Source organism: Poecilia reticulata, chromosome 3 (genome assembly GCF_904066995.2).
Source record: "Poecilia reticulata chromosome 3, P_reticulata-male-v2, whole genome shotgun sequence".
In the NCBI taxonomy this organism is placed as follows: domain Eukaryota; kingdom Metazoa; phylum Chordata; class Actinopteri; order Cyprinodontiformes; family Poeciliidae; genus Poecilia; species Poecilia reticulata.
In genome coordinates, this window is record NC_088832.1 from 13,155,790 (window position 1) to 13,169,421 (window position 13,632).

General features: G+C 39.6%; 1 protein-coding gene across 4 annotated transcripts in view; it reads left to right on the forward strand.

Annotated features, from left to right (window-relative positions):
* The first annotated feature begins 221 nt into the window (after positions 1-221).
* The window catches only part of pcdh9 (protocadherin 9), a 210,437-nt gene continuing 197,026 nt past the window's right edge, over positions 222-13,632 (forward strand). For 2 of the 4 annotated variants that reach the window (XM_008404416.3, XM_008404419.3), the window contains exons 1-2: positions 223-1,481; positions 1,945-5,072. In XM_008404416.3, the coding sequence (XP_008402638.1) occupies positions 2,037-5,072 (3,036 nt within the window). In that variant the 5' untranslated portion in view covers positions 223-1,481; positions 1,945-2,036. Of the gene's footprint in view, positions 1,482-1,944; positions 5,073-13,632 lie in introns of all 4 variants that reach the window. The other 2 variants (XM_008404417.3, XM_008404418.3) reach the window with 2 other exon arrangements.

The window sequence follows — 13,632 nt, forward strand, 5'->3', positions numbered from 1 at the left end:
TGCGAAGAGCGCTGCGCAGCGCAAATATGCACCTCACCGCAAAGATGCTTAGACAACGGATTCTTTGTCTGGAGCACAGTTATGGGAGATTCTCACACAAAGCTTTTATTCTAAGCTTTGATATATATTTTTAATTATTTTTGCTGTGCCAAAATTCACCGAGTGTCTTTTTTTTATTATTTATTTATTTATTTATTTTCAAAGCAGCTCACCAATTATTGCAGCCTACCTGACAACAGACAAACAGGTTGGCATTTGCGCTTTCATGAGTCACTTTAAAAGGCACTCAGTAAGGTTTGTCTTCATCTACACATAATATAAAAGCGAAAGAATATCCTCTTCTTTTTTTATTATTATTTAGACGTTATCATCAGTAGGACTGCCAGCTTCATCATCCTCGTCGTCATCCTCATCATCAACCCCCTCCAGCCTCCGGGTTTTGGTTAAGCGTCTCCCTGCAGCCTGCAGCATCCTCTCCGAGCGGCTCGCCGCCGACGACCCTCCGGACCGCTTTAAGTGACGTGACTGCGGACCAATAGTGCCGCGGCTCTGGTTTGACAACGCAGCTGAAAGAGATGGGCGGTGTCCAATGACGAGGGTCGACGGGGTTGGTGAGGGGGGAGCATTGGAGTGGTATACTTCACCACCCCTCCTATGGGTTTACAAAGAGTTAGTGCAAGATATTCTGCTCTGGGAGTGAGACTGCGAGGATAAGCGGCAGTGTGCTCTCGGAGTATCGGTGTATAACACAGTAGAGGCTTTTTATGTTGCTTGACATCTCCGAGTGGGACTGAATCTCAGATTTTGCACCTCTTCTTTTTTTTATAAAAAAAAAATATACATATCTTTTTTTTTGTTTTCTTTTTTTTTTTGCTGTTTCGTGCAAACATTTGTGCAATTATTGATGGAGCTGCGTGAAGTTGAATCATGACGGGACACGAGTGTCTCCTCCTGCTTTCACCTCATCGGCACCTTCACCTTCACAGGTAGCCGGGTATAAGCAAAGGGGGGCGGGGGAAGCCGGGTTTCTCGAGACGTTTACGGGAGATCACCATTGATTTTCTTTTTTTTTTTTTTTTCTTTTTGGATCTCTACTTGTGAGAGGCATCACAAAACACTGATCACCTTGCTGGGTATGCCGGGGGACCGACGCTGATCACCGCAATCCTCGCAGGTCGCGCCGTCATTCCCTGTCCATTCCTGAAGTTAAATTGGGAGAAAGGAACTGCGACACTAGCTATGCAGCCTCACATTAACCTCAGTTTTTGCGCTTTGCAGCTTTTACTTCAAACCTATTCATCTGTCTGATCACGGGGGCTTTTTTTTCCCCCCTCTCTCTTTCTCCCTCTTTTCTGGAACAAAACGCCACAGAGGCAGAGAGGGATCTCTTTACCTGAATAAACTCGCATACGGCATCAAGGGATGAGACGACTATGAGCTGACACACTCCAGTTTTTCTTCTTTGCTGCAACGGATTTGGGGTATGTATGTAGGATAAGAATAGGTCTCCGATGCCCGCTGAAATAAACATCTGACTAAGCTTACTTTGTAGGCTTCATTCATGCGCATTCATTCGTTTAGGAGCCCACACACAGCTTAAGCTCTTTAACTTTGCCAATTTAAGTGAGAAATTATTAAGACTGTGTAATGTGTTGTGAAGTTTTCCAGCCTTAAGGGTGAAAGATTCTTGGTGAGCATGGAATTAGGAGAAATTGCAAAGGGATGGGGGGAACAGATGCTGCTGCAGTTTAGAATTTGCTGTTTTTTGTGAATGTTTAAATGATATTTGGCAGAACTTTTGCAGTTGAATTTAATATTACGCACTCATGAAAGACAACAGCGAGGAAAACAATTTTATTTTAGAAAAGTGGTTGTAGAATAAGCATCATTACTGTGCATGCTAAAGAAAGTTCACTGAAGAGAAACTCTCTCATGTATTCATAGGTATTTTCTTGGAAGATTACTGTCATCGTGGTCAACACTGCACAGAAGTGAATAATTAAACTGCAAAGCCTGAAGAGAAATTAACAATTGCCATGGATCTGAAAGACTATTACCTGTTGGCTGCTCTGCTTGCCTGCGTATGGCTTGATCCGTCAATAGCTCAAGAATTAATTTATCCCATCAGGGAGGAATTGCAAGAAAATGTCCTTATTGGAAATATACCAAAGGACTTAAACATTTCCCATACAAATGCTGCCACTGGGACAAGTGCAAATCTTGTGTACCGGCTGGTCTCCAAAGCTGGAGACAACCCACTGGTCCGTGTTCTGAGCAGTACCGGAGAGATATTCACAACATCAAACCGAATTGACAGAGAGAAGTTGTGCCCCGGTCCCTCATTTGAGGACAGTGAGTGCTCCTTTGAAATTGAAGTGGTTATCCTGCCTAATGATTATTTCAGGCTGATTAAGATCAAAATAATCGTCAAAGACACAAATGATAATGCCCCCATGTTCCCGTCCCCTGTGATCAACATCTCTATCCCAGAGAACACTCTCATTAACAGCCGCTTTGCTATTCCTTCTGCCACTGACCCAGACACTGGCCCCAACAGTGTCCACAAATACGAGCTGATCAATGGGCAAAGTGCCTTCGGTTTAGACATTGTGGAGACGCCTGAGGGGGAGAAGTGGCCCCAGCTTATTGTGCAGCAGAATCTTGACCGGGAGCAGAAGGATACTTATGTGATGAAGATTAAAGTGGAGGATGGTGGCAGTCCACAGAAATCCAGCACTGCCATTCTTCAGGTGACTGTAACAGATGTCAATGATAACAAGCCAGTGTTCAAAGAGAGTCAGATAGAGGTGCATATACCCGAGAGCTCCCCCATAGGCACATCTGTGGTGCAACTCCAGGCTACAGATGCAGACATTGGGGCAAATGCAGACATACATTACGTATTTGGAACTCAAGTGTCTCCTGCGACTAAAAGACTTTTTGCATTAAATACAACATCTGGCCTAATTACAGTACAGAGACCTCTGGACCGGGAGGAAACTGCTATTCACAAGCTCTCTGTTTTAGCCAGCGACGGCAGCTCAAGTCCAGCCAGAGCTACTGTTACTATAAATGTGACTGATGTTAATGACAATCCACCTAATATAGACCTGAGATACATAATCAGTCCCATTAACGGGACTGTTTTCCTCTCGGAGAAGGATCCCATCAATACTAAGATTGCTCTCATCACAGTTTCAGACAGGGACACTGACATAAATGGCAAGGTCATTTGTTTTATAGAGAAGGATGTACCTTTCCATCTGAAAGCTGTGTACGACAACCAGTATCTGCTGGAAACATCTGCTCTGCTTGACTACGAGGGGACGAAGGAATACAACTTTAAAATTGTTGCTTCAGATTCTGGGAAACCGAGTTTGAATCAGACGGCCTTGGTGAGAGTGAGGCTGGAGGATGAGAATGACAACCCACCTATTTTTACTCAGCCAGTCATCGAGCTGCCCGTCATGGAAAACAACAAGCGCGACCTGTTCCTCACCACTCTTACCGCTACAGATGAGGACAGTGGAAAGAATGCAGAGATAGTGTATCAGCTTGGACCGAATGCATCATTTTTTGATCTGGACCGTAAAACCGGGGTCCTGACTGCATCCAGGGTTTTTGATAGGGAGGATCAAGACAGATTCCTCTTCACCGTAACGGCAAGAGATAACGGAACTCCCCCTTTGCAAACACAGGCAACTGTTATTGTGACTGTGCTGGATGAAAATGATAACAATCCTAAGTTCACACATAACCACTTTCAGTTCTTTGTGTCAGAGAATCTGCCTAAATACAGCACTGTGGGGGTGATAACTGTGACAGACTCAGATGCAGGAGAAAATGCTGCTGTATCTCTTTCTATTCTGAATGACAATGAGAACTTTATCCTGGATCCATACTCTGGGGTGATAAAATCTAATGTGTCTTTTGACAGGGAGCAACAGAGCTCCTATACTTTTGATGTTAAGGCTGTGGACAGTGGCAGGCCTCCTTGCTCCTCAGTCGCAAAGGTGACCATCAATGTCATTGATGTTAACGACAACACGCCAATTGTCATCTATCCACCCTCTAACACATCTTTCAAGCTTGTCCCTCTGTCCTCTATTCCGGGATCTGTGGTAGCTGAGGTGTTTGCTGTTGATGGTGACACCGGGATGAATGCTGAACTGAAATACACTATTGTGAGTGGGAATAACAAGGGTTTATTCAGAATTGACCCCGTTACTGGAAACATTACACTGGAAGAAAAGCCTGCAATAACTGACATAGGCTTACACAGATTAGTGGTCAATATCAGTGACCTAGGCTATCCCAAATCACTCCATACCCTGGTGCTTGTATTTTTGTATGTCAATGACACCGTGGGCAACGCGACACTCATTTATGATCTCATCCGGCGCACCATGGAGACCCCAATAGACAGAAACATTGGTGAAAGTAGTGAAACTTATCAAAATGGTGACTATTTAACCATAATGATAGCCTTTGTTACTGGCGCATTGGTGGTGATCATTGTCATCTTTGTGACCGTGCTGCTGCGCTGTCGCCATGCATCCAGATTTAAAGCCGCACAGAGAAAAAAACAAGGGGCTGAGTGGATGTCACCCAACACAGAAAACAAGCAGAACAAAAAGAAAAAGCGCAAGAAAAGAAAGTCCCCCAAAAGCTCTTTGCTCAACTTTGTCACCATCGAGGGGAACAAACCGGATGATCCTGCCCACGAACCAATTAACGGAACCATCAGCCTGCCCACTGAGCTGGAAGAACAAGGGATTGGACGCTTTGATTGGAATGCCACACCTACTACCACCTTCAAACCAAGCAGTCCCGACCTGGCTCGGCACTACAAGTCAGCCTCACCACAGTCGGCCTTCCACCTGAAGGCTGACACACCTGTCTCAGTCAAGAAACATCATGTGATCCAGGAACTCCCATTGGATAACACATTTGTTGGGGGCTGTGACACCCTTTCCAAGAGATCCTCCACAAGCTCCGACCACTTCAGTGCCTCAGAGAGCAGCTCCCAAGGAGGGTTCAAAACGAAGGGGCCCATGCACACCAGACAGCAGGTAAAGGAGCACTTTTACTGGTCTATAAGTACTGCCTATAACTGCCCTGTTCCACAGTGCTGAAGTGCCAGTCTAGATTAGGGACCCACTGTAGGGTAGTCTGAAGAAAGAGAAAAACAGTACTGGAGAGTTACAACAAATTCCTCTGTGTCTCAACCTAAATTAAAAAAAGAAGGATAGAAACAAAGAAAGAGAGAAAGAAAGACCACCTGCTAATTAATGGAGTTGATCATGGACTCAGAATTGTAATTTGGGGATGATAATTATCAACATGTTTTATTATTAAAACTACTGAATTAATATTTAAGAAAATGCAAGCAATTTTCTTGCCTTACAGTTTTTCTTCAGCACCCAGTTTAGAAAAACTGGCAAACTGTATCTACACAACAATAATTGTGATTCAATGTTCTTTGTGAAAGAAACATTTTTTTCTTGCCTATCTACTCAGATAACGTTCATCATCACAGCAAAAATGCTGCCAACGTGAAAAAAAGCAGACTTTTCACCTCTCTTCTCATAACAGTGTTTTCATGTTTTTTGTTTGTTTCTTTATTTTAATGTGTATTATTGTAATATCACTAAAGATTTTGTAACCTTTTCAACACCTGCTGCTGCAACAATAGTCAATAATTAGACCGCTACAGTGGTATTGTGAATGTCACTGTAAGCTTTGCCTCATCATCTATGCTTGAATTAAATGCCTGCTCTCAAATCACACTAGCGAACTGAGTAAAGCTCGTCTGGAACTTGATACACATCCAATTCAAAAAGGATTAGCCAATAATGAGCCTCAAATTTCAACGTAATCCATGCTGCTTTTTTATCAAAGCCTTATTAATTTTTCTGCTAATAAAGCAGCACTACACAACACACAGTTCTAATCTAACCGAACACACGTGGACAAAGACGGGAAAAGAGAGAAACCGCAGGGAGAGAAGTGGAGGGCTGTGAGATCAGAGTCTGTAGGTCAGGCTTGACATGTGGTGGTACTGAACCTTTAGGTGGCACTGTTGCGCTACATGGCACACAGCCTGGCACCATGCCAACTTGCAGTGGAATGCAAGAGAGGACAAGACAGGAATGAAACCCACGTTAGAGTTCTTAGTGAAATACTCTCACCTAATGATGCAGAGGCTGCACAGGGGAAGATTGATAATGGCAGTTGTAGATCTGAGTGATAAGATCTATCCGGAGGAGAGAGTGGAATTACAGCGATGACACCGTGCAACTCCCGTGGATGCATACCTCCGGGTCACTGCATCTGGGATGCATTTAATGTGCTTCTGTGTGAGAGGCAGCAGTCAAAAGAGGCATTCATTGTGGCGTCACTCACCAGTTGATGTGCAGTTGGCGATGTGAGAGAGATGTGAGAAGAGACGATAAAATAGGTGATGGTGGTTGCGCCTGGAGGGGAAGGGGGACGTGGTTGGGGTGCTCTATTCCAGCTCTAGATGGAAACATATGAGATATGACACTATACTGTAAGCACAACTTCATTGATCTGCTCAGTCATCCCACAATTCCATACAAGATTTACTGCAATCAATAATTCTAACCAATGATTCAAAGAAGCACACAAACAGAGCCAATGTGTTCTCTCTATCGTGCCACTTACAATGTACCTTTTTGCTCACTGAGCTTCATGAAGTTTGATTCATGTCTTTTGAAGTACTTGTGTACGACATAAATGGAACCTTTACAAACAACATGAATGGAACCAGTACAGACCTTTACGCAGCTCAGTTGCCAATCAATCTTACTTCTATGCCAACACCAATTGTAGGAGTTTGAACTTGCTGATACAATCCAATTGTTTTATTGCCCATGAAAACAAAAGTAATGGTCAATAATGTAAAAGAGGTTATGCATAATTCTGCAATACACATTAATTCATACATGAACTAATGTTGTGAAATAACTTTAAAATATGAACATATCATTAATGAATAACAACAAAATGTACAATTGTCCGTGTTTTCTCTGAATTCTTTCAGCTTCAGCTACATCAAACATTCATTGTGGTCTTATTTTAATGAGCTCAGTCAATATAAACACACACTTTTTTTTAACATGGAATTGTTGCTATAATAAAAAGAAGTAATTTTTTTTTAAGCTCATGAGTGCAATTTTATCAAGATGGTAAATGTAGCCATTTAAGATAAAAAATAGGAAAATTGCCTCAAAAAAAAAAAGATTGTATGTGCTGTTAGGGCAACTTGTGATGATCATAGCAGAAATGTAAAACTTAAGACTTGAAGTACACAGTGCCATACTGTTTAAACAAATTCAAATGTTGTATTTCAATTTTAAATACAAAACACTTGAGTGTAGTGCGCGGTTGCCATGTAAAGATTTAGCAACCTCAAAAATATGTATTTTATAAAGCTTAAGGGAAAAATAATAAATATCATATCTGTGCAACAACAGCAAAGGGCAGGCGTTTCACAATGTAAATCACATTTTAACCTAAATTTATCTGTTTATTGTGTATAATTTAAACTGTCACGTAGACAAAAATTAGATCTCTAATTTGGGTTTAAACTAGTCTCAAATTTTATGAGGTTAGATTAATAATTTAGTGCTTTTGAAAAACAAGACAAAGTAAAAAAGGATTTTTTTAAATAAAATAAGTATTCCTAGTAAAGTTCTAACAACACTTCATCTAAAAACCACTATGGCTGTATCATTTTGTTTTGTAAAGGTTTGCAACTTTGCCCAGCAAGATGTTCTTAATAAACAACTGACCTGCTCAGATCACAGTCAGTGAGCTGCAGAAACCAAAACAGCCTCTCTTTTCATTTTCTTTCATTGAAGCATCAGAGTAAATGTGGAAAACACTTAAATTGTTTGCGAAATCCCAATTTTCACAAAAAAAGAGCAGTTTCACTTATTTTTTTGTTCAGTTAAAATATTACCAATATTTTCAACATCGTCAAAATCGTAAGAGGTCACAGATAATTTCATAATTTCTTCACTTTGGCAGATTGTCATGACAATGACCATGTTGAAATCCTTCACAATCTAATACTGTCATGTCTTATTCCTTTTTTTCCATCTAAAGTTGCGTTACATTATTTCAAAAATGCAGTGCAGACCCAGAGCCACTGTAGGGTCTTTTCTGAGGGATGTGAGATTTGTAATCATGACCATCCAACTTTTTTTTCTGGCCTTGTTTAACTCCTGAAAAACAAATGGTACTAGTTGACTTATCTATTTAACAGGTTCCCAACAAACATTTTTCTTGTCGTCTATTTCTTTTTGATTTGTTGGATTCAGGTCAATATTTTTTCTTCTAATTTACACATTGGAATGACATGTCTCAGACATAGATGTTTAATGAATGAGGAGCTGCTCTCTGCATTAGTGAAATGTTGATTACCTCAGTGCTAACTGAACACACACCTTCACTACAGGATTAATCAGATGGATTCCTCTTACATAAAAGTAAATGAATCAAATTAAAATAATCCACCTTTACATTGTCATCCACGATCAACTGAGATTATTCGGATTCTGATATGTGGTTTGTCGTAGTTACTTTAAAAATTTCTCGTTACTGAAGTTTACAATCAAGTTAAAATAACAGACCTGGCAATCTAAAATCAAAGTGTTGCAATATGGTTAAAAATATATTAATCTCGTTTGTTTTTTTGTTTTTTTTTTATCCTTAACTTGAATGTTTTGTACACTGCCAACCATCTGTACTGATATTTGTATGTCATTACCACACACAATTAGCACGCAGAGAGCAGTGCATTCATTCCTGACATTTCTATCAGCATATTGAATAAAAAACAAAAAGAAGATTAGCACAGTGTCTCTTTAAAAGCAAGAATGAAAATAACACCAATTACATTTGAGTGAAACCTTAAGCAGACAGTAAATCCAGAAAGCAATATCATCGGATTATCATATCACATTCCATGCAGAGTAACTGGGCTTTAGGTGGGGGGAAAAAGAAGATAAGAATGGCAATATTAAAGATTTCTTATATACAAATAGATAATAAACTGTGTCAATATGACTTAAAGTTATTACTAATTACATTTTTGGTTGAAAAATTGGAGTTGACGTAATATACTGAAATTGAAGTCAAGTAGGGTGCAATTTGTTTCATTCTATCCATCACAGCGGTGAAAGATAGAATGATGAAATTTAGCATTTACTTTTCTTTAACAAGCTAACAACAAACATCCATTGTCACCTGAAGTTAACAGGAAATAACCTTTTTTTCCCTAAGAATTAAAAAAGCAATTTTCTTTCAGTTTCCAACAGTCACTTCTGTGCAGCATCAGTGCCAATCAATAACAATGAAAACTGATGGACAAAAAAAGGAGCAGGGATAAAAGACATAGAAAGCAACAGCAAATCCTGACCTTTGTTTCTTGGAGCATAGACCATGTAGGGAATCATAATAGCAGACATTTACAACTGTGCTATCACAGACATATGCCTTGTGGTATAAGGTTTATACCATGCCTAAACTGTTGATAGCAGTGGAAGCAATCTTGGCCTACCCATTCTTTTTTTTTTTTCTCGCTTATTATTTACCCTCTAGGGACCCGCATTAGTGTAAACAGCACTGGAGTAAAAAAAAAAAAAAAAAAAGCTTTAAAAAACTGTCCTAGTTTCACAAGGCATCACAAGCATCTAAGAAACCAAATATAATCATCACCATCAGTCTTCCTCTCATCCTGTCAGTAGTCTTAGGCATAGCTATGGTTCACTATCGTAGCATGAGCCCAGTGGCTATGCATTAACTATGTGCTCTGCATCAGATCCCAGGGCTCATGTTATCATGGTTGAGTGGGGGGTTCGCGGGGTTCGGAAGCAACATTGTAAAAAACGAGGAATCAAATAGATGCATGTGTAGATTTTCACAAACAGCAAACATGTTTTTTATCTCCTCTGCGTTTTGCTGCATGAGATCCGTGTGAGGAGGCAAAAAATAATTAGCAGGTATATCTTTGTCCTTAAAATCCATGTGTTAAGTTCTTACATTTTTTTTTAAGGGTGTGTTTAATTTCTGCTACACGGCAGAGTAGAGGTAGTGCTTGCCTTTTATTTTACTTGCACTTCTACGACGTATTTCTTTACACCACAACTCATGCCTTAGCTTTGGGGACAGAGACCACAGCGTCTCTCTTTTTAGGAATTAAAAAGGAGAGAGCTCTTTTTAATTCCAAAAAAGTACATTTCTTCTGACTTGCCAGGGCTTGTGTGTCATCTTTCGTTCTATCGCGACCATTATACCAAAAGCAGACGTATGTTGCACTCAAAGTAACAAATAATGAGCAGGCTATTAACTTTTATACTTGATGGAGTACACAGATTAAAGCATGGAGTGTTATAAAATCCTGCGAGAGAGAAACATGACTGCTTAGCTCAGTAATTCTGCTGTTGTCTTGTCGGTACATTTAATGAATGGACATTCAATGCAAACAGGAGTTTATACAGACCATTGTAATTATGGAGCCTTGGGGGAGTCGTCCTTCTTGTGCAGGTTCATTTGCCACATTAATAAGGGGATTAGTAGTATGTACGGGGGCTGATGGCAGCAGGAGAAGTTTGAGAAGATTAATGAACTATGACAATGTTGCACCTGAGGGGAAAAGTCTGTTGCTATATCTTCTGGGTTGTGCTGACGCAGAGTTTGGCGGTGGAAGATGGAGAGAGGCCAGTGATTGTTGTCGACTGTGATCATACATCCTTCTCCCCAGCTATCCTGTCACTTAATCAGGATACTCTGTTTGTGATCTCTAATGCTTTACTTGCCCCTGATACTTCTGATTAATGACGTTCCAATGGGTTTCAAACCTTGAAAACAACAACCCACGTGTAAAATACCATGCGTTTTGGTGGATATGAATTAGTAATGACGCTGGATGAATAAATATCAAGACTTTAATCAAGCAAATTTGTGATCTTGTCTAGAGCTTGTTGCCAACAGGAGTTTAATTATTTAGCAAACTACAGGTAGCTGCAAAAAGCAAACAAACAAAAAAAACTGATTTAGTACTGTGTTCTCTTATTGCATAAAATGTAGCATATCTCTAAGACAACTGTAGCTATCCTTAAACGGTAAGCCAATAAGTCTGTGAAAAAAGTTTTCCATCAAAGCCTCAAATCACCAGAGTAGGATTTCCCTTCGCCGCAGAGAAATTGTATTTCTTTAAGAACCTCGTCATGTACTCCATGTCTAGGTGGGTAAAAGGAAATGAAATGGATGGCAAGTTTTACTAAGGTAGAAGATGTGAGCAGAACTATCTGAGAAGACTTTTGCCCAAGGGTGATCATGTTTTGTCTGCACAAAACACCAAAAATAAATCAAAACCCCCTGTTGGTGCACTGTTTGAACTTTAGAGTTCATTTATATAGTATGTTAGTATGTTTATATTTTTTATTCTGTTAAAATTATATATTTATATATTTATGTATCGTATTTATGTATTTATAATCTTTCTGTTGTTTTTTTGTTTTTTTGTTTTTTTTTGCAACCTTGGGCAATATTTAGACAAAAACACAGACAATGGCAAATTACCAGGAATTACATTTGATTTCTTTTTTTTTCCTTTTGTATTTATGTGGCATTTGTGTTTCTAATAGTTTTTTTTTTCTTAACACATAATGACAAATCTTTTCTCATTACAGCCTTTTTCTCCTCCAAGACACATGTACTACTAAGTTTTCATATTGACAAATGTTGCACCATACTGAATAGTCTTACATGTGTTTGTGCACATTGTTTTTTTGTTTTTTTCTCTTTCTGGTTTTGTTGATTGTCCATCATTCTTGGCTGGCAACCCATTTATCTCAAATTCATCATTCACTTGTGCTTTGTGATATTGCTGCACAAAAAGTCTGTGTGGCTTTTGTGGGGCTGTCATTACTTAATTCAACTTCATGTTTTCAAGAATCTGCAAACTGCATTTCCCATTTTTTTTTCTGAAGCAATCAATCAAGCTGACATACTAACCTCGTAAATTTTCTAACACTGCATGACAAGAAAACGAAAAACTGCTGCTTAACACATGTACAGTGTGGTATTAACATCTTATTTGAATTCTCTTTAAATACCAATAACAAAAAAATAAGAGTAGAGGGTGGAAGAAAATGTTTCTTGACTGCTTGCTTGTCTGCAAAAAAAAAAAAGTTTTGTAAAAAAAAAAAAGAAGAAAAAAAAAGAAAGAAAATGAACTTTTGATGCTACTTCATTGTTTGAATGCCCTTCACCCCCCTGCTCCCACCCTGACGACCCATTTCTTCCTTCCACTCCTCAGTTGGTCCCTCCACCCACCCTTTTTCTTCCCCATCTCCAGCCCTAACCTTTCACCCACGCTCCTATCTGGGTCAATGCCATTACATGCAATGTTAAATCGCCAACAATGGGGGTGTTTTCACCTTTGCGTTGTGATCATTAGTAATAGATGAGGGTGGTTTGTTTTCAGGACATGGGCTGACTTCGTTCCTGGTTGGTTTTTTTTTTTGTTTTTTTTTTCTGTTCTCTGTTTATCATTAGAGGAGCAGCAGTGCCTGGGCATTGCGGTGCTGTACGTTCTGACATGACAAACCCCAAAGGGATACCTTGTCAGCTGGGTTGTCGTGTCAAGTAACTCACAGTCACAAGCTGTCACTGAGGTGTGCCAGTGTCCAGACTAATAGTCGTGATAATGGCATTGCCAGCCAACTTCTTTCCCTACCCCATCCTTCCACACCCCCACTTTGTTTTTTTTGTTTTTGTACACTGGACATTAAATGTGACTGCCATTGACTGCTTTGCCATCGGGCCTCATAGCTCACAACGAATCGGGTCTGTAACTCTCATCAATGTAAATCTTTCTTGTATATATAATGTTTCATTTAAACTGAACTCCTGGTAATCTTGCCTAATGTGCTGTGTTAAACGATAATGGGCTTGTAATTAATATTGATGATTTTATTTTGGTATTAGTCATTTGCCTTGCCTTTCCTTTTACTTTTGACGTTTACCCTTTATGGGTCCGCATCAATTACATCTGGAATCGACTCTTACAGTTTTTAAGTACACTGCAACTCCTTCTTTTTCTGTTAACAAAAGCTTTACCTGAACAGTGCTATTTTACCTTTATAATTTCATAATAAATGTTTCAAAGAGACCATTTCTCACTTGTTTTGACTTTGTCTGTTTGTTCTCTATTTCTGTGATGTTAAGAAGTTTCTGTAGTATCTAGGCTGCCATTTGTGCATCCCTTGGCATTTGCCTGCAAAAGAAGAACAGCAGCTGATTAGACTGCCAAGTGGTATATCTGGAGAGGGGGAGTTTTTGGTTTTGACTTATCTGTATTTTTGAAAATGACTCAAAGAGAAACTGATGCGCAAGCAACATAATGACTAACTAACAATAAAATTCAATAGTGTTTGCTGGCACAATAAGTGTTGAGCTTTGCTGACCTAAATTCATGAATGTCAGTGGGATCAAGTTGGCAGTTGTTAAAAACTTCTGATGCTGAGGGTTTTATTCAAAGTTCGGGGGGCGGGGGTGAGTTATCTCTGAAACAAAAGACTTGCTGAGATGTTGTAG